Source organism: Trachurus trachurus (genome assembly GCF_905171665.1).
Source record: "Trachurus trachurus genome assembly, chromosome: 10".
In the NCBI taxonomy this organism is placed as follows: domain Eukaryota; kingdom Metazoa; phylum Chordata; class Actinopteri; order Carangiformes; family Carangidae; genus Trachurus; species Trachurus trachurus.
Genome location: NC_139894.1, coordinates 14,964,769 through 14,985,165, shown reverse-complemented (window position 1 = coordinate 14,985,165; position 20,397 = coordinate 14,964,769). Strand labels below are relative to the sequence as shown.

At 42.1% G+C, this 20,397-nt stretch overlaps 1 protein-coding gene across 1 annotated transcript in view; it reads right to left on the bottom strand.

Moving 5' to 3' along the window:
• Positions 1-561: 561 nt before the first annotated feature.
• The window catches only part of drp2 (dystrophin related protein 2), a 77,619-nt gene continuing 57,783 nt past the window's right edge, over positions 562-20,397 (bottom strand). The window contains exons 15-24 of the mRNA XM_083980650.1: positions 18,144-18,310; positions 17,458-17,569; positions 16,439-16,575; positions 14,821-14,886; positions 9,499-9,564; positions 7,034-7,180; positions 4,979-5,231; positions 1,464-1,581; positions 1,280-1,366; positions 562-826 (exon numbers count right to left, since the gene is read on the bottom strand). Of these exons, the coding sequence (XP_083836776.1) occupies positions 807-826; positions 1,280-1,366; positions 1,464-1,581; positions 4,979-5,231; positions 7,034-7,180; positions 9,499-9,564; positions 14,821-14,886; positions 16,439-16,575; positions 17,458-17,569; positions 18,144-18,310 (1,173 nt within the window). The 3' untranslated portion in view covers positions 562-806. The remainder of the gene's footprint in view (positions 827-1,279; positions 1,367-1,463; positions 1,582-4,978; positions 5,232-7,033; positions 7,181-9,498; positions 9,565-14,820; positions 14,887-16,438; positions 16,576-17,457; positions 17,570-18,143; positions 18,311-20,397) is intronic.

Here is a 20,397-nt window from a genome sequence, read left to right as displayed (position 1 = left end):
GAGGAACACAGTGTGCGCATACAGAGGCGCTTTGCTAGCGGGCACTTTGGCTGTCTTAAATAAATCATGGATTTAACTGATGATGTGTCATTCTCGCAAAGTAAATAAGCTCGTTGTGGGTGCTGTCAACTCCCTGACAATCTACACCACGCAGCCACATGAAATGCAGTCAGCCCAGCCCTGATCTAGTTTGCACAAGCGAGCTTTAACACACCACCTCCCTTCAAAAAACAAAAATAACAACCGTGATAACACATTCAAGGAGGAAAAAAACAAACAAACATACACACACACACACACACACAGACAATACAGGCATTCAGACAAAACAAGGGGAATATCCTTCTTTTTCCTCTTTGCATTTTTTAAAAAGTTCTTTTCATGGAAGGTCCAATTTGTGCTGTGGACTGACAATAAAGCTTCACACCTCCGAAACGACTACACAGATACTGGTAAGCACAGTGTCTTGGCTGAGCATTTCCCTTTGCTTTAGTCTCTCCCTGACCTGCTGCTAACGTTAGTTTCCTTTGGCTCGTTAACATGGTGTCAGGCTGCGCCGCTGAAGTTATCAAGCGCAGCCTGGCCAAACGGACATCAGCGTGAGCCTTTAGCAGTTTTGCATGAAAAAGGCTTTTAGTGCACAAAGTTCCAGTGGAGGGTTATAGCTCTGGGTATCATCGCTGCTGCAGTATAGGTCACAGGGCCTGGTGGACTGTGGCCTGACCTCAGCTGTTCTGGAGCTCCTCCCGCTGCCATCAGGTGTCCTTTCGGGCTTTCACGCCGCTCCTCTAGGGCCCACTTAGGGGTTATATGTGTGAGGTGGTGCCTGAGAGTAGGAAATTAGAGGAAGAGCAAGAACAACATGAAAAGCTTTTGCAATTTTAGGAACACATACAGAAGATGGAAAAAAATGTTCTGGGTTTCACGAAGAAGGCTATAATTATGATAATCCCTTTTCTTTGTCCAATTTACAGGCTTTAGACTGCCCAGGAAATTGCGTTTGAAATGCTACAGGACAGTTTGCAAAGTGTGTGAACACTGACGCTCTCTCACTCTCTCTCTCTGCTACTGTACTCTGCCCCTCTTAATCTTACTCCTCCTCCTCCTCTCTGCCATTTAATCTCCCCGTCCCTCCCTCTGACAATCGACCCGCAGCAGTTCATATTTGCTCTCTTCTCCATCTCTCACTCTCTGGCGGGTGATGGAGGAGCAGAGAGTCTATCTCCGAAGCCAGAGGTGCTACAGCGGCAAAGATCCATGCAGCCGAGAAAAAACTCACCCGGCTCTGAAGGAAAGACGTTTCTCAGCTGCTCGATGACCTCCTGCAGCTGTAGCACTGTGTCCTGCTCGTGCTCCATATCATCTCCTGACACAAACACACACAAACAAAATGTTACACCTCTGAATGGATAAAGGTTTACTTCGCATTCTTTGTGCATTTATTTGTCAGGTCTGTCGCTGACCTGCTGCTTCAGTGTCAGTGGTTTCTCTGCTGGCCGGCTCCCCGTGGTGACCTCCTCCGGATACAGGTGAAGACAGGGTGGACGGTTCTGATCCGTTGGCCTCCGAATCATCTTTGGGCTGTTTTGTTTTTTTTCAGGAAAGACTGATTACTATTCGATGCAAATAACTGTTTATATCCATCATTTTTCAAACCTCAGAGGCATTTAGCCTTTCACATATTAATGAATGTGATGGTTAATGGCACTTAGCCAGCAGTCCTCAGTTGGCATCTCTCTGCAGAACTAAAAAAAAAAAAAGGGGGGGGGGAATTTTGTCCAACAGCTGTTCACCCAAAAACCATCATGTTACTGTGATTTGTGCTTTCATGGAGACAAAAAGACTGAATTGGACCTCACGCCTCACACAGTGGTGAGGAGAGATCTCATATCACAAAGATGCATAATGTAAATGCTAATGATTTTAAATGCAACCTAACCATCTCTTGTATTGTTTTTAGCAACAGTGTAGTAATACTCCAGAGGCGAGTAAGTTCAGTAGCTGCAGTGAAACTGAGATGTCTGCTGAGATTACGAGGTGTTCCTACTCACACCTCCACAGACTACAAAGGCAGATTGTACAGATTTTTATTTTTGGAGGAAATGAAACTGTAATACTGGTCCAGAGAGAAAATGATTATATGAATTTGAATAGTGTTTTGTTGCCCATGTGCATATCTCCTCTTTCTCTGCAACTACCCCTCCACGGCTACACACTTCTTCCCCTCACTCCCAATTTCCACGTCTTTAACCTGAAGAAAGAGCAGCCTGTTCCTCTTTCCCAGTGTCTCTCTCCTGTTGTCACTCACCCCCTTTGCTTTCTCTTTATTCAGTGCACCTGCTGCTAACAATTTACACTTTCCTATTATAGTAACAGTAACTGTGTGTCAGCTCCCACTCTTCCATCCATCTCTTTCTCACACCTTTCCTTTAGACTGCGGTAAATCCTTTTATATTACACTCCACTGTGTCTTAAGGCTTATCCTCTTTCTTAGCTCCTTCAATACTGTATTTTCTTTTGTACTCCCACTACTGGTATTTCAATCATAGGTAAAAATTCAAAGATGATGTTTTCAGAGAAGTCTTTGCTCCAAGTCAGTTGTTATTGTTGTTGTTGTTTTTTTGCATGTATCTTGTTTGTCTTTTTGTGCTTAAAGAATGTATATAAACTGTGCTACCTGATGTATACAGTGTGACATATACAACCTGCTTCTGTGTCTTTCATTCAAATTGCAGCTACAGTCATCTACACAAGTTTTGTTGATGCATCTGCTCTGTTGAACCACAGTGCCTAAACAGAGCAAACAGCCTGTTTCTTATGTTTAAACTCCACTGGTGGAAGAACTACTGTAGGTACTCTAGTTAAAAATACTAATACCTGCCTTTCATGTGCAGTTAGTTAAAGGGATAGTTAACCCAAAATTCAAATTTTGCGCCGGCGTCAGTGCAAATCGTGTGAGATTTGGACGGACCAGGAATAGTAGTGCTGGGAGCTTCCGCTACAAACAAGCTTAAAATACTAATAAATAAATAATAATTTATTTAATTTTTTTCGGAACAATTTCTCATGTTGGGGCTTCAATACAAGAGGGACATTACAGACGAGCACTATGGAGGCATTTGGATGTTTTTTGGTGTGTCACAGTTTTGGACGAAGAAAAGTGAGCCCCGTTCGCTACCGTCATATGGACATGCAGTGCTGCGCCGAAACCCCCTGTAACTCAGAAAAGGCACGGAGGACTCTGAAACTTCTCCCAGCCCTTAGTCGACATGCGGGTGAGTAGATAATGAGTGAAATTTGAATTTAGGATGAACTATCCCTTTAATATCAAATACTAGAGGGGATGAAAGACTGCTAGAGAGTCTCAAAATCGTAACGTAATACAACATAATGTAATGTAATGTATCATAACATAATTTTTTTTTTTTTTTAAAGGTACTTTATTAGTCACATATACAGCTAGTACAGTGAAATTCTTTCTCTGCATTTAACCCATCCCTGAGGAGCAGTGGGCAGCCGCGGTGCAGCGCCCGGGGACCAACTCCAGATTATGAGCCAGTGCCTTTGGTCAGGGGCACTGACTGGAGGATAATGTAACCAAATAGCCATGGTCTGACAGAGGACCTATGGATCAATGTTTGTTTGGCCATTGTCAAGGCCTCCCATGATTCCCACATAATTAATAAATTCATTTTAAGTTTTGTCACAGTATCTTTATGACAAATCATGAGTTATCCCCCCCACCCTCATTATTCACAACACTACATGGAAGTGGCAAGATATTGTATGCAGCCTCTTCACTTTGACAAACAGAAAATGTTCCGGTGGATTCAGCCATTCAGCTCCTTAATGACTCCTCAGACTTTCTACTCTCGATAAAGGCATGTAAGATATAGCTGACAGGTATGTGAGCAGCCAAGAAGCTCAATGCCAGATATCTCCAATTTTGACGTCGAAACAGCGGCTCAACCGTCTTTGTCTGGACGCTGCTCCGATAAAGCTGCCACTTTTACTGCTACTTCATTGAAAAGACTTCTTTCTCCCAGCTTTTTAGGTGCTACTTTGACCCATCATTGTGAATGGCAACTTTCTTTGACTGTCATCCTTTTGAAAACTGTACTTTTTCTTCTACACCCCATGCACAGAAGGGAATGGGCAAATGGGAAGAGACTCCTCATTTCCTTATTCCTGAGCAAGGCTAATTTCTTCTCTTGTTGAATCAAATCAAATAAGACTGAATGTGGACAAAATAATAATTCATACCAAAGAAAAATCCTAATTGCATATTTACCTTTTGTTTTGTTTTGTTTTGTTGATTTTATCACTCTCAAATTGTTGAAAATGCTGTAATTTAGTGACTGTAATCATTTACAATTCATTTCCCAGAAATAATGATAATAAGGAAAATACGGCATAATCAGAAGATACACTTCCAATTTATTAAAAAAGCTAAGATAGTGTAACCCTGAGACTACAGGTCACCTAAACATGAGAAAATATTACATTTATCAAAATTCAACACGCTGTTTGTTTACCAGTTATTAAATTAATAATGGATATTCACTTACATTTAAATGAAGCAAGTCTCTCCAGGAAATTCTTAAACTAAACATAACTAAGTTAACTTTTTGAACTTTGTCCTTAATTTCATCATAATTTGAACCACAATCACAAAGTTCTTTACAAAAAATGTATGTAAATTATGAAGAGATTATAAGAGAATACGTGTTTCCCAAAGGATGATCACAGGATTTGAATATTACAAACTAACAGCTATCACATTAATGCAGTAAGACAAGAAGCAGAGATAAGCGAGATAAATGCAGTAGTACCTGAAAACTGTACTTAGTGAATGTATTTACATAACACTCCATCATCATCATCATCATCATCATCATCATCATCATCATCATCATCATCATCATCATCATCATCATCATCATCATCATCATCATCATCATCATCATGTGTAGTGTACCTGTAGCAATAGCTCCCTGAGCCTGCGCAGCTGGGACTCCAGCTGTTTGTTGTGGTCCTCCAGGATCTGCATACGGGTCTCCAGGCGTGTCTTGTGTTGCCGGAGCACCCGGGCCTCGGCCAGAAGCTCCTCATCCTGCTGCCCTTCTGCTGTCGGTGAACCCGGGCCGCCCTCTCCTGCCTCGGTCAGCATAGGAACCGAAGCCGCTTCTTCATGCTTCCACTTGAGCCTCCTGTACTCCCCCTGCAGCACCCTGTGGACCCAGAGTGGAGGACAGATGGTGGGAAAACAGTCAGGCACACAAGCTGGCCTAGCATGCAAAATATAAACACACAATGAGAGATGAGATAACTGTCCAGCTCCTCCCCGATGCAAAGAGAAATGCACCTACATATAATTGTACATGTTGTGCTTGTGAGTTACATGATTAGAACAAATTCACATCACTTCAACACTAACACATAAAAACAATGCAGGGAGAAGCTAATGTTCACAACATGGAAAGCAATTATCTTAATTTTAAGTATAAGCTCCAGTAAATCACTTCCTCCCATCCCTCACTATGTGACACAAACCATTAACTTGCATACTGTACTGTGCTGTAACACAATTACTAGGCGCTGTAATCTGTATATGCCTGAAAATCACGGTGCACAACATGTTATCAGGTCTGTAATGTTGCTCTACATAGTGGAAATACTGATGTTTTCTTTCAAAGAGATTCAGAGAGGACAGACCCTGTTAGACATCATTAAAAAACAAACTGTGAAAAGAAATTCAAAAGCATAAAAAGTGTTATCCCGGACAAAGAGCAGCTGAAACCATTTAGTAACAGCAGGATATCTGAGACAAAACACAAAGTAACGCATCATTTTCTGTGGCAGATCTTTCAAACATGTAGTCAGGTCAAAATTGGATGTTGAAATTAGTGAAGGACAAAGAATCAGTCTGATAAATAATGTTAAATATATAGATCTTCACCTGTTAGACAGACCCCGGCTCTCCAGGACCACAGGAAGAAGATTAGGATTAAAGGTGTGTGATTCTTGTACTGATTTATTGTTCAGGTATGAGGCACATGAAAGCCACAGAAGATCATAAACTAAGCTACAGCAGCTGCTGTAGTCATAAATACACACAACAAAGCACAATGCAGTCTCTTAACAGGACGCATTCTTTGTCGAAAACCGAACTGGGTCAAGGTTTCAGACACCTAAAGGGCACAAATGTGTGTGTGTGTGTGTGTGTGTGTGTGTGTGTGTGTGTGTGTCTGTGCGTCTAGAGAGGTCACCGAACTGAAGACAAATTATTCACATGAATCATTCGTATAAAGGCTGCCTCTAGTAACCAATTAAATAGAAAAGGGAAAATGAATTTGCTTCATTTATGGAAACTAGCTGAGCCTCTTTGCTTGGAGCACACAATACATGCAAATTCAAGCATTCACATTTAAAAGAAATGCATTTCAGAGATACACTTCTATCACAGCTGATGCTCCACAGTAGACTCTTTCTGTCCCTCCTGCAGGACACCTATAAACCCTAAACAGATGCAAGGCATGATTTACAAGCTCCCGTTTTACCCTCATTATTGAACCGGCTTAATGCCAGGTGTGCACACAGGAAACTGTGTCCTGTTTTTTTTCCGCAAGGCTGTTAAAAAGGATTTCAAGTGTGAAAGTGTTTACTCTCTTCAGGAGGTCTGCAAATGGCAGCAGACACCCTGAAAAGGGTGTAATTCCTACAGACAAGCACGCATATATTTGTGTTCCCATGCTGCTGGGAAGCTTTACAGATGAAAATCACCACTGCTACAAGTCTTTTCCCAAACCTTCATTTAAACCTCCTTCAAATGTATGATGAAATTGTATGATGAAATCAATTTCAACACAGTCTTGAATACTTAAAGGAATTGCGAGTTGTGCAGATGTTGTAGTGTAGATGTTCAGTACTCCAGAAGGATTAAATGTGTGTAAATCAAACATACAGTCAGGAGTCTACCATCTAGGCAAATGAGGAAAGAAACCTTGTGTCTTTTTATTTCCTGACTACAGACCTGTTCTCGTTCTCCAGGCGGGCCAGGGTGCACTGGAGCTGATCCTTGTCCTGGTGCTCCAGGTGAGCCAGCAGCATGTGCTGTCCGCACGGTGAGTCATGGTCCAGGGCTGGGCTGGAGTGACGCAGGAGGTACTGATCTTCATCCCTGAGTCCCCCACACAGGAGACAACACACTGAGCCACCAGCACACAGCCACCAGCAGCACAAAGCAGAGCAGCAGCGGAGAGCAGGAACAAGCAGGCCGAAACAAGGTAGGGCAAGCAGGACGAGGACAAGTATTACAGGACGAGACACAGTGACAAGTGCACTGCACTGTGCCAGGCTCACAGTCAAAACTGAAATGTTCTGCACTAAACTTGACTCAAGCCGTTAAAAAACCACTCACATTTGTCAAAAATGAAACTCAATATAAGACAATATAATTCCCCAAACATTGAACACTTTATTGATGATGAAATAGAAAACTTCATGTGCAGATCTATGATAGTAGCCCCTACGGCTGTAAAGCAATAAATGCATCTATAAATGTTTGGCAATTACTTTATTGGAAAGACAGATGCTTGTCAATTGTTTTTATGTTGCAATAATGCCTTGGGCTATGAAGCAAACAACTTTATTGAGCCAAACTTAAAAGCAAATTAAACGCTCTGCACTGTAATGCCATATACATTACAGATGAATTTATAGGCCTAGTTTAAACAGAGTGGCTCTATATAGAGACAGGCAGATGCATCTATTTACCTTTTTTACTTTTACAGAAAATTAGGCTAATTAAAAAATCACCAGGCTTCCCTATAAAATCCTATAGGTTCTTGAGATGCATAATGACACAGTTTACATTGAATATACAGTATGTGTTAGATGTTTGTTTTTTACGTCAGAAAGGTTCATGTCACTAAATCAAAAACTGTTTTACATAAGATTTACATTTTGATTATGGTATTATGAAGATGTATTTGCTATTACAATCAAATTAATCTACTTTATGGCTAACTAATAGTAACTTTCCAACATAACTGTGGTGGATGAAATATTTCCATAACTACATTCGCTATCATAGTAGAGAAGTAGACTCTGGTCTAATAATTTGAATACATATTTACACTAAACCTTAAATAACGCTGTTATTCATACTTTAGATCTACCGTTAATGAAAAATGCTGATTCTAATATAAATCACACCACTGAACGACGCATTCAATGGGTGCAGTTATTTCCACGTCCATTACCCGGCAGTAAGCAGCAACAGCGAACTCTGAACAATGCATGCAGGTGGAGCATGAAGGCTGCACACACAGGCGGTGCACTTCAGAACAGAAGACAGTTTGATGCCAGCCAAACACCAGCTGGAGGCTCAGATAGCACAGCAGCAAGTACAGAGCCATGCAGCAGGAAAAACAGAGGCAACAACCGACAGACGGACAAGGTCGCAGGAAGAAGAACAACAGCGTACAAAAAGAAAAACAACACCGCTACACGTAACAAGAAGAAGTGAAGCATCATGCATGCAAACGCATTCTAAGGTAAAGAGTTACAAATAACTACATGTACGTGCACTGATATACAAATATTGTTTGTGACTATAGCTCCACCCAGGCACCACATCGAGAGAGAGATACATCCAGATACATGCACATGGGAACAAAGACGTCGGGAACAGTCTTGACAAGCACAGATGTCAGTAGTAAAAAGCATTGCACTAGTTTTGTCTTAGCCTAAAACTGGCTTTTAATGTGGTGTCAATCACAGCTTTCTCTCAGAACAAACACACAAAACACGACTGTAAAGAAATAATGAGCACACTTCACAGTAAACACACACACCCGAAGACCTGAAAACACCTTGCACAGAAATGTTGGGCATGTGCATGCTACCCTGACTCTAAAATGTGACAAAAAAAAACGGAAAAACCATCTTAGGAAGGGAGGAAACGGTTGACAACGCACATAGATGTCAACAAAATAAGACATGGACACACATGATCTCATACAACCGTAGACAACTCGCTGTACCTGTTACTTTCTCAGCTTTCCACAGTGAGGACTCACCTCACCGACTCCCTCATTCACATCAAACATCCCTATTTCTCACACTGCTGTAACCTTGTCACCGCCCCGCCACTCATCCTGCTTCTACACAAACACACACACACACACACACACGCCTCCCTCTCCTCAGAGGGGGCTTGGTCTTTCTAACTACAGCCACAGACTTTAATCACAGCAGGCATGTGCATGATGAAGGGGGGGCTATGTGCGCGCTGCTCACTGTGGGTCATTTTCTTTACGTGGCTGATTATTTATGTGATTACCCAGTCTTACCCTAACATCCATGAACAAGCCTGAGCACACAGAGAGAAGGGTGCACACAAAACACACACACACACATATATATATATAATCTCCATGAAAGGCTGCGGTTGAAATGAGGGGGTTCATAGTGTGGAGGCGGCGTCATACTCACAGACTTTCATCAGGAGACAGACTATCCGTGAAGAAGGAACAATTCTGGCTCTCCATTTCTGCCAATCTATATACAATAAACATACAAACACACACACACACACACACACACACACACACACACACACACACACACACACACACACACACACATACATATACCAAGGCCAACATGTGACACACAAACAAACATATATATAGAATCACACACACCAAAGAGAAAGACAAGGGAGAGGATGAGTCAGAGCAAATCAAAGAGAAAAGCCAAAGTAACAGATATTATCAGACATGTGGGAAATATGTTTCACCAAATACAAGATAAAAGAAACCATCAGAACAGTTTAGCCTCTAAGTAATATGGATAAGACCTCTGGCCCTCTCGTATTATGGGCTGGAGCTGAGCAGGAAGCTGTCCAGAAACATGTGACTGACAAGACTGCAGAGTGGCAGAAATTCCAATGGCCATAGAGCAGGAACTATAAAAACGTCTGCATGGGGGGAGGATAAAATACTGTACCCTGTCTTTCAGCATGCAGCCAATAAAAAAAGAAAGAAAAAAGCCTTTTAAAAATGCGTTGCTGTCCAGCACCGTGGACAGAAACTATAGTGTATGTGTGTGTGTGAGTGTGAGTAAAGTAGTGTGATTGAGCTACTGTGTGGCTTTTCAGGACCAAGGACAGCGCCTCTAGTTCTGCATTATGTCCTGCTGACTGTCAGTGGACAGCTGCAGAGTACACGCTGCTCTGTGAGCTGTTTCACTGTAACATCAACCAAAATGTGCTGGGGTAGGGGGAAAACACAGAGTGCTTATAGTGTCTCCTGTTTGACGGCATCAATAAGAAAAAAAACAGCTAGAACATTCAGGCTGCTGTGTGAAAATAAGACAATGAAAACATGCATAAACGTAGCATATAGTCTTCTACATAATTAATGATAAGTAAATATTTCAAAGTACATCTAAATACAAGACTCACATCATGACATTTGAGTTTTTAGTCACTGTCAATAGCAGCAATTCAAAGTGTGCAAGACAAAGTTGCTGGACCGGTGTGGTGAAAGACAAATCCACCGTCTTCATTCTTTGTCTTTTTTTGTACCATATTGCAGTTGCTTTGTGTTTTCCTACATGATGATTTCCTTGCTGTGTGGCTGTTGCATAATCAAGTATATTACAGCTAATATACTAGCTGTTGTAAACAAAAGTAGTCACACAGTCAAGCTGCTATTAAATTAAACTTCTTAAATTATTTAGTAGCCTCTTACACTATTGAAGTGTGTAGCTACTGTTCAGCATTAGACTTGGCAGATTACCCAGGCGTTTGCACTTGGCTCATTCTGGTGTGCAGCTGCATTTTTTTTTTTTGGGGGGGGGGGGTGGTGGTGGTGGTGGTGTTTCATGGAAATAATCTTTCAAACTACAAACCTGTGTGGGGACTGCCTGCCCTGCCTTCCATCATTAGTTTTTGTTTTCCTTGTGTGTGTTTGTGTTCTGCCCAGATCACCATTACAAACTAATTCACTGCAGGAGCATCATTAGCAGCGGCACGGGCTCACAGTGCAGTCAAGTTGTTGTAATGCGGCTCTTTTTCTTGACTTTGCTCTGTGTCAATCTCACCTTTGCTGCCTCCGCCTACGTATTAGCTCACACCTGAATGCAACAAGGCCACCATTTCTAAGGCACTTGATTAAAAATCATGAAGGAAGTCATGATCTGAAGGCGATGGAGTGGGCTGGGTGGAAGTGAGTACGAGCGGCCCACTGAATATCATGTTAATGATATGTAACAGTATTGGATGATCAAACAGTGAGTTTCTCCTTCAAGTGAGGTAATTAGCAGAGAATCAACCCACTGATGCTAATATGCCATGAGCTTTGTGGCTGCCCACATACATATACAGTGTACATACATACATGCATGTATGTACACGTACATACACGTGTGAACTACTGTAAATGAAAGCAGTGTCAAGTCTTCACTGCAGCGTTCCCGGTTCACACAAACATACCGACACACTCGATGCTGCATCATTTTTCGCAGAGTGTCGTCAGCTGAACGAGTGAGGGATGGGGGGGGGGGGGGGGGGGGGGTGATGTAGAGGGCTGTCAGGGACATTCACATTACGTCCTATTTCTCTTCAGTGTCCAGTGACACCATAACACTGAGAAAATCAGGATTCATCCATGTCCTGTTACAGGAGCCACGGCCTGTGAACCTGACCGCTCGTAATTCAATCGGTGACACCACTCATCAGAAAGCACTCCAGAAACCTAGAGCCGCAGTCAGGTACAAATGAGTGGGGACAGGGCAGGCGGTAATAGGAAACATTCGTGTGTGGGTGTCTTGTGCATACATGTGTGTTTATCTTCTGGGATAAATGTAAATGGATGTGAGAGGAAATGAGAAATGGGCGAGAGAGAGTGTAAGAGCGGAGAAATCCTAACAGAGCTCTGAGAGGTTTTTTATTATCTTCTTCTCATCCATCCTCTGAAAGATGTTGAAGCAGTGCTGATGATGAAAGGAATGAACTCTACTCCTGCATCAATATTGAGGGAGGGGCGAGGGATACAGCGATACAGAGCGAGAGAGAGGCTGTCTCTAGGTTTGACGTGCCTACAAATCTGGCTTTCCTTACCCCAAACATCAATTACTTTATCTCCTTTGAGATGACTGAAGACGATTTTATTGCCACAGATTAACATGCATACCCCTCATTGGCTGAAGGGCACTTTGACACATGCACACACACACACACACGCACACCGACTCACAGACACACACCTGTCTAATATGTCATCCCAGGGAAAGAATTTCAGACACTGACCTGCCAGCGATGACATTCAGTGTTTTGATATCGGCTTGACTTTCTATAAGTGTTCAAAGTGGCCAGAGTTATGATTATTGTGGGCAGTGGATGTGATTTTTCTCTTTATATTCTATACAAACTGACAGCAGACGGAAAGAAAGAAAGAAAGAAAGAAAGAAAGAAAAGAAAGAAAGAAAGAAAGAAAGAAAGAAAGAAAGAAAGAAAGAAAGAAAGAAAGAAAGAAAAAAAGAAAGAAAGAAAGAAAGAAAGGATTGAAGTCAATTCTGCTTACTGCCAGAGTGCGGATAAAATAGTCACCATTGCCATAATAAGGACTGTCTGCTCGTATTATGCTGGTGCTCAGATCATGCTGGAAAATAAGGAGTGTGCTCATACTGCTCTATTTTTTTCTTGTGTCTAAATGTGCTGCTGAGTCCCATTCATTTTTGGCCTGTATAATTCCTTTATAGCCACTGTGAGCCAACACAATCAACGACACATAATAAGTGGGACAAAATAACAAAAACATAGTACAAAATACATGTTAAATGCATTATGGATAAAAGCCCATTTACACAGCAATCATCTTTGCTCAGCCTCTTTATCTTTTTCCCTCTCAGTCACTCGTTCATTTTCATAGACAATGGCAAGCTATCACGCAAGACACTGGTTTAACCATCAGTAGTCATTGGGTTTCTTTGTCTTGCTCTGGGAACCACTGACATGAGGAATCAAGGATCAAGGCCGCCAACTGTAGACTCAGTTAATGAATGTATGAATGTTTGATGTTACAGTGTAACAGAGCTGTAGTCATTTGCAGCCATCTCTCCACCATATACTCACTGGCTCAGCAAATGTGAATGAATCAGCCACAGGAAACTTACACATCACTACCACTTGAATAATGTGTGCTAAAAACTACCTAGATATTTTAGAAAATTATGTTTTTAGTTGGAACAAAAGTACTTGAGAAATCACATATATACTATATATTCTTTAAACCTGCTTGTGAATGTTAACATTTTTGTAAATAGTTAATAAAAACACATTATACATGACAGAAGACATATAATAAGAATTAAACCGTGTTATGTTATCAAGCTTTCACTATATGTTTCTATAGCAGCACCAGATGCTTCATATGAGGGGCTGTTAGCAAATAATTACACTTAAACTGCACTTATATCTGCTCACAGCTACATTATGGTGTGTTATTATGTGCTTATCCATTTTAATATTTAATTACATGGTGCATTCAACATTTTATATATGGAGTGTTACCATTTGAGGACACTGAAAGCACAGCCGCCTGATGAAAGCTTATTTTCTCAAAGCGTATTCATTTCTTTTTATGCAGAAAAAAAAACACAGATTCCTGGCATGCCGAAAGATGACAAGCTTCCTATGAGTGAAGTAGATACACGTTCTCGGCAGGTAGAGGAAGATGATCAAAATTTCTCAGTGAAAGCGTCTCATTTTTACTGAATTACACTCTTGCTCTCTGACCACCTTTCCTTTTCTGTTCCTCTGGTTTATTTCGGTGAGGGCCTGTGGATCAGTGTATTACGCTGGCTACGTTTTTTGCTGTGCGACTCAAGAGCTGTTGGAAGCAAATTGTGCTGTAATTGGCAACAAATGGGAAAATGTAAGAAGATGTAAGAGAAAACGATATTAAGGAACGGAGATGAAGAAAGGGGCGAGAAGAGCGAGAAAGAGAGGGAGAGCAAGAGACGGAGAAGGAGGGATAAATAAATGTGTGGGTGGGAGACAATAGAAGAGAGGGATCAGGGATGAGACTGAAAAGAAAAAAGGCAAACAGAAAACAGGAGAAAGGCAAAAAAAAGGAGAGATAAGAGGGGTAAAGAGGACAATTGAGCCTGCTCTCTTGCTGGTGTGTGTTCCCTCTGTTTTGGCAGGATGTAAAGCAGTTGTGTGTAAGAGCCTTAGGGAAGTAATACACAATGGCACACTTACCAGCGCACACGCACGTGGTACTGTGTGCACACTCTGCAGCTCTGTGGGCAGGGCTTCCAGGAGCGTGGGAGTCCAGTGTTGTGCCCTGTTTATAACCTGTCACACAGACACTAATCCACACCGACGGCTCCCAGGTGACCAATGGGCTCACTGCCCTAGCAAGTGACAAGCCACTAGGCAAGCTGAACCCTGCTGACCTCCGCACACACACACTAGACCACAAACTGCTCTGCTTCTGTCTGCCTGCATGTGTTTGTGTGTTTGTTTGTGTGGAGAAATAAGAGTGAGGGAAACTGCTGGGCAGTACAGTCTCTGCCCTGTTTGGAGTACAGTGCACCGCGCAGCCGAATCAATACTTCAATCAGTGTGCGGTGGTGGACTACAGGGTGAGGGAGCAGACAAAGAGGGGGAGGAGTAGAAATGGAAGCAGGGGTGGAATGAGTATAAAGAAGAGGGAGGGTGTGATTTGATAGGAGGAAAGTGAAAGACGGAGAGTTTTTTGTTGTAATTATTTGATATATAGCGCAGCACAGTGAGCCACGTACCTGCTGGCATAATGCTCAATCCTGCTGTGTGTGTCTGCATGGGGTAGCTTGGGTGAGGAGCACGGCCTGGGAACAAAAAAGAACAACGTCAATTCTTCAGGACGGCATTTTAACACACTGAAAGAGTGAATGTGTGGCTGCAGGAAAGCAGAACATATTGTTATAATACAGAAGAAGAGATTTATTTGCCCAAAATGTTCCCGTTAGGACAAGAAAAAGAGAGATTCAGTGAATTCCGCAATATCAATATACTTTACTATTTCATTCTAGACCTCTGCTGTATTTCACAAGGAAACATTGCATTTCTTACTTCATTTATCTCATATGACTGAAGTTACTTTGCAGATTCAGAGTTTACAGATAAAACATATGATCATAAATATCTGATGTGATTTCACTGATTAAAGTCCCTGGCTCCCAACATTTTTGGCCTGTGATCCTTCATAGTGAAGACTCTGTACCCAAGAGGGAGAAGCTAATTTCACAAGCAGTGTGATTGCAAACAAAGCAAATGGAAAGATGTGAAGATAGGCTGGCGCAACTTGAAAATGTTTTACTTTGAGCAAAAAGTCAACACACATCCCAGGGCGATATCAATCTGCTATATGAACATAAAGAGATGAGAGAGAAAAAAAAAGGGGGAAAAGCTGAAGGGAAACAACAAACAGAGGCTCACTCAGACAGACACAGGCAGTACATCCATTTCTAGCTTGATAACACCTATAGATACATTCAGTGCATTTGGTATTTGGGGCGAATAAGCACAAGCGGTCCACTGGTCAAATCTGTGCAAACGATGTAATGTAAATTCATTTTAAACAGATGATCAACTAAAGTGTCACATTCCCTTCTCAGGTTGTTCAATTCAACAGACATTAAAGTGGTAAAAGTAACAAAATTTGTCAGAATAAATGAATGAATAAAACCTATAGGTCTAGCACCACTGTCATGACAAACAGTGTAAAACAGTGACAAATTTAAAACTAGTTTCCACCAGTTACAGGCTCCTAATGCATTAATGCATAAGGAGGAATAACAGTCCAAAAATATTATTAGCATTACAATATCAAACAAGTCACTCTACATAGTAAGTTCTTTGACTTTCAATAATACATTTTGATTGCAGGGCTTTTACTGTCTTCATATTGCTTCTTCAAGTGCTGGAGTCTCATCCCTGCTGTGTCAGTAGGTGGAGAGATCAACTCGCAGACTCGTGTAATGTTTTGTTGAGGTTATAAAAGGTGACCTCAGTGACACAATCAGACAAAACATCGACCCACAATCATGCTAAATCTTGGTAGCTACTATCATCACCCTGAGCGATGCTACTTGATGATCTCATGGGTTTGTCTCATCGTTCTTGTTTTTCCCTGTGGCTCAGACTCGCTCATGTGAACACAGCATCTGACCCAGAGTGAGATCACAGGAATAACATTATGTTAATTCTGAACACAGAGCCGTCCCTTTAACCCATCTCCGCGAGTCAAAGCGCCCTAAATTGTCAGAGCATGATAATTAGCCGACAACAGCAGGGTTTTTTATGTGTGTAAGTGAGAGATGCGGGCTCCAGCAGAGACAGAGAGATGACTGTGTTCGAGTGTTTACGTGTGGGACTCACGTCTCGGCGCTCTCGGCCTCCAGCACAGACTGCACAGGCAGGTAACCCCTCTGAGGATGCTTGGTGAAGTACTGCTTCGATCTGAACTTATTCTTCAGAGTCTTGGCAAAGTCCCTCATCTTCTCTCCCGAGGTTGTCTGGAGCGTGATTTAGAAGTCGAGGGAGGGGAGGTTGGCGTGGGGCGGGTTTAGGAGGGGTGAGACAGTGGTGGAGAAAGTGGGGAGTGGATGGGTGGGAGACAAATTATAACACTACAATTTTTAGAAATGCTGCAAATTGGCCACATCTAAAATTTGTCCATTCTGTCTCAGGGATGGTTTGTCTTACTTTAACTTAACTAATTTATTTTTCCATCTGTTTTTCTCACACAGTTTCTGCCGTGCCGTTTCAAAATCATCCCTCTCTCCTCTCCCTCCTGCTCTCCAGCTCCGTCGTCTCTATCTCAGCATAAATCTATGGGTGCCTGCCTGCCTAGCCATTCTGAAAAACTGTATCCAGCAAATGTAAAATATTGTCCAGTGAAAAGGAAAATCATTGTGCAGCTGGCCCTTTGCCATATATTTACAGCTTGGAATTGATTAGAGATTAAATCTGGCACCATCTCAGTACATTTCAGCACTCTAGCTATAGTGCTACAGCTACTTCTCTGGAATTAACTCGACTTCAGAGATTGTGCATGCAGTCACTCAAGGCTCTGATTGTGCGCAACATGTGCTCCAAATTGCACTTTATGTGTACACTATAGCCAGAGAGGATGTTACTGCTGAGTGGTACTTAATCTCTGCATACTATAGACCTGGATGAAGCAATATTAGCATATGTAACAGTATATTTGATAGAGATATAGTTGCTGGAGAGCTCACACTACAGTGGTGGCTGATCTATCCCTGGCAGCAGGAATCCGGAGATGACAGTATATTTTGAGTACAGCAAAGTACTACTACTCTATTATAAGTACTATTTGTCCCTGGAGCCTTGAGTCTGTCTTCAGCCTAAGTGCTATATGACGTTAGTCTTACTGGGGTGTAGTACTCCATGATGGGGTAGTGCAGCTTCTTTCCCTTAGTAGTGCGGCCGGTTAGAAAACATGTCTGGCAGATGTCCACATTGAACTGCTTCAAACTGCGATACCTGTCAAGATCAATATAACAGAGAGGGTGAACTGATGTTTGCAAGAGAACAGACAGAGATATCAGAGACCCACAGATGGAGTAGTGTGTGTGTGTGTGTGTGTGTGTGTGTGTGTGTGTGTGTGTGTGTGTGTGTGTGTGTGTGTGTGTGTGTGTGTGTGTGTGTGTGTGTGTGTTTGAGTGTATTGAATTTGTATGCTTGCCTGAGTGCATGCTGTCACCCTCTGCCCCAGACAGGGCTGTACTCTATTACAGCCACATGTTTTCTTAGCTTCAACATCTCCAACGAGCCATTTTTATTTTTCGCTTCTTGTATATAATGAAAACAGAAAACACCAGCTGCCACTATCAACATGGATTTATTTGCTTCTCTCTTTCACTTTTAAATATCCCTAGAAGTTTTGCACTTCTTTGCTGTAAATATGGCTCAAAAAGTTTTTTCAATCAAATTCCAAATATACATCAATTATTTTTACTCTTTGTTTATATATTTATGTCTATGTGTAGTGTACCTTTAACAATGATGAATCTTTCGATCTGCATGTGTGTCTGTTTAGTCATGCGGTCATACCAACCTGAAGCCCTTGATGGGACACTGTTTGCAAATGTAGCATTTGGCTTGGTGCTTGGTCGACTCTGCAGCGGCCACACGGTGGAGGACAGGCAGCCAAACCATCGACTGGGGCTCCAGGCTCATCCACTCCAAGAAGTGAGACACCTCAATGGCAGGTTTCCCTGGGGCCTGGGAAGGGAAGGTGGGTGGGTGGATGGGTGGGTGGGGAGCGCAGGAGACTGTAAACAACCCAAATATAGACCAAGGCAGGACAGGTACATAGAGTAATGAGAGGAGAAGGTGTGCTTCCTTTCCTTTCTCTTGGTTCTCCTGCAGTGAGCTACTATAAAAAAAAACATGGAATCAAAGAGAATACAAAAGATAAGTGAAAGAAAGAGGGTGAACGAAGGTGTACTGCACAGTGGGGTATCTCTTGCTTTTATGGAACTGCTAAAACATCTATGAAGCTAAAACACAGCAGACACAAACATGTGCATCTTTGTGTATACTGTATGCGTTTGTGCGTCTGCTCGCAGTCCGTCTCTCCCGGAGGCACCTTGTTGAGAATTCCAGAAAGTGGGATAAAAAGGAAGTCAACCTAATAAAAGAATGACTCGCCAAGCGCTGAAAATCCGTGATGTGCTAAATTCTCATTAAGTCTGCATCAGAGATGCATTAAGAGGTTGATTTCCCTGGGGCTTCCTCCACCGCTCAAGCAGAGTAGCATAATAAATGTGTGTGTGTGTGTGTGCGCGTGTGCATACGGATCATACAGACTGTGATGGTGTACAGAGGTGTACAGTCTCTAGGGGATGAAGGAGCTTCTCTCTGCTAGAGGAGTAGCCAGCATCGCTCCATGTGGGAGGTCAAATCGCAGCCCCTTGCATATCGAACACCTGGAACTGGCTCTGACTATGCTGAGCATGCTGCTGCATCACAAAGCAGCACACTGAGCAGATGGGCTGCATCAAACATCATTGGAAAACTAATGTGGTAAACATATAGTTGTCCATCAAAACTTTGTGCACCACATATCCACTGAACAGCACATGTTTGTGAATCGAGAATCAATGTAGAATACCTCTCACCTACTTACAAGATGCTGAGTTATTCTGCCAGTTGACTTTGCCCCAATAACCTCTGCACATCTCATAACACCTTCAGCAATATCACACTGCGACTGCAACTACCTTACTCTGCATATTCTGTCTCAAGTCGATTTCATCTCACCTGCTGCCAGCAGAGTCAAACTGTCAATATCCTTGGGAGGTGACAGCAGCTGCTGTGGTCACATCTCCAAAAACTGATGCCTCTCATTTCGGAGCTATACCTGGAAAATGGGTGAATGAGCCACCCCCCCCCCCCTCCCCCAATTCACAATACATATACGCATATTTCATCTACAGCTAAATGTCCTCACATGGAACAAATCCAGAAAGGCATTGATTTTAATCAGCCATAGCTGATACAGCAAGCATGGGCCAGAATAGAGTGTATATCATTAGTATCTGCCCTGAAAATGAGTGAATTAAAAGGCTTTGCATAGGCCATCTCACAAAAAAAGTAGTGCCCTAACAACTCAGTAATTATCTGCCATCGCAAATTGAATGTCACATGATAAAGTTCCCGCAAACCTGCGGCAAATGTTCAAGTTCAGACACATTTAGAACAAGCGAAGGAGGGAAAGATAAATTAATTAATGCTTTGAACATGTCTCCTCATTAGCTGTTGCGCTGTGCGCTGCTGCACTCTGTGACCTCACTTCATCATATCAATATTCCAATATATTCCATATCTTATATGCAACCCTCCCAATTAAACCTCTTGCATTTTACCTACAGTCTACGTATAGTTAATAACATCATGCATTATCTACCACCGACTGTATTTGTATGTGCATTAAAAGCAATGCAATGCAATATTGATGTGATGTAATGTTTGTAAGGCAGTTAATGCTTCCTTAGGTGAAATAATTATAACTTCTCCATTTCCTGAGACGATGCATTTAACTTCTTCCTCTGTGGGAAAAGTTGAACTATGCTTATGTCAGTGAAACACAACAGGCTTCTCAGAGCTGGCAGCTTCCTGATGCCTGTGCTGGGAAAATTCCAAAAACAAATGTTTGATTAAGCAAATGATTCCTAAGGTTTTGGCCTTTTCAGTATCTGTATTTGTAACACTGTCTTGGCACAGATAAGGTCTGTTCTGGTTATCTAGAGGTTACATGTTACTTTTCTACACATTAGTAGTTAGATGAGCAGGTTTGAGACAAATCA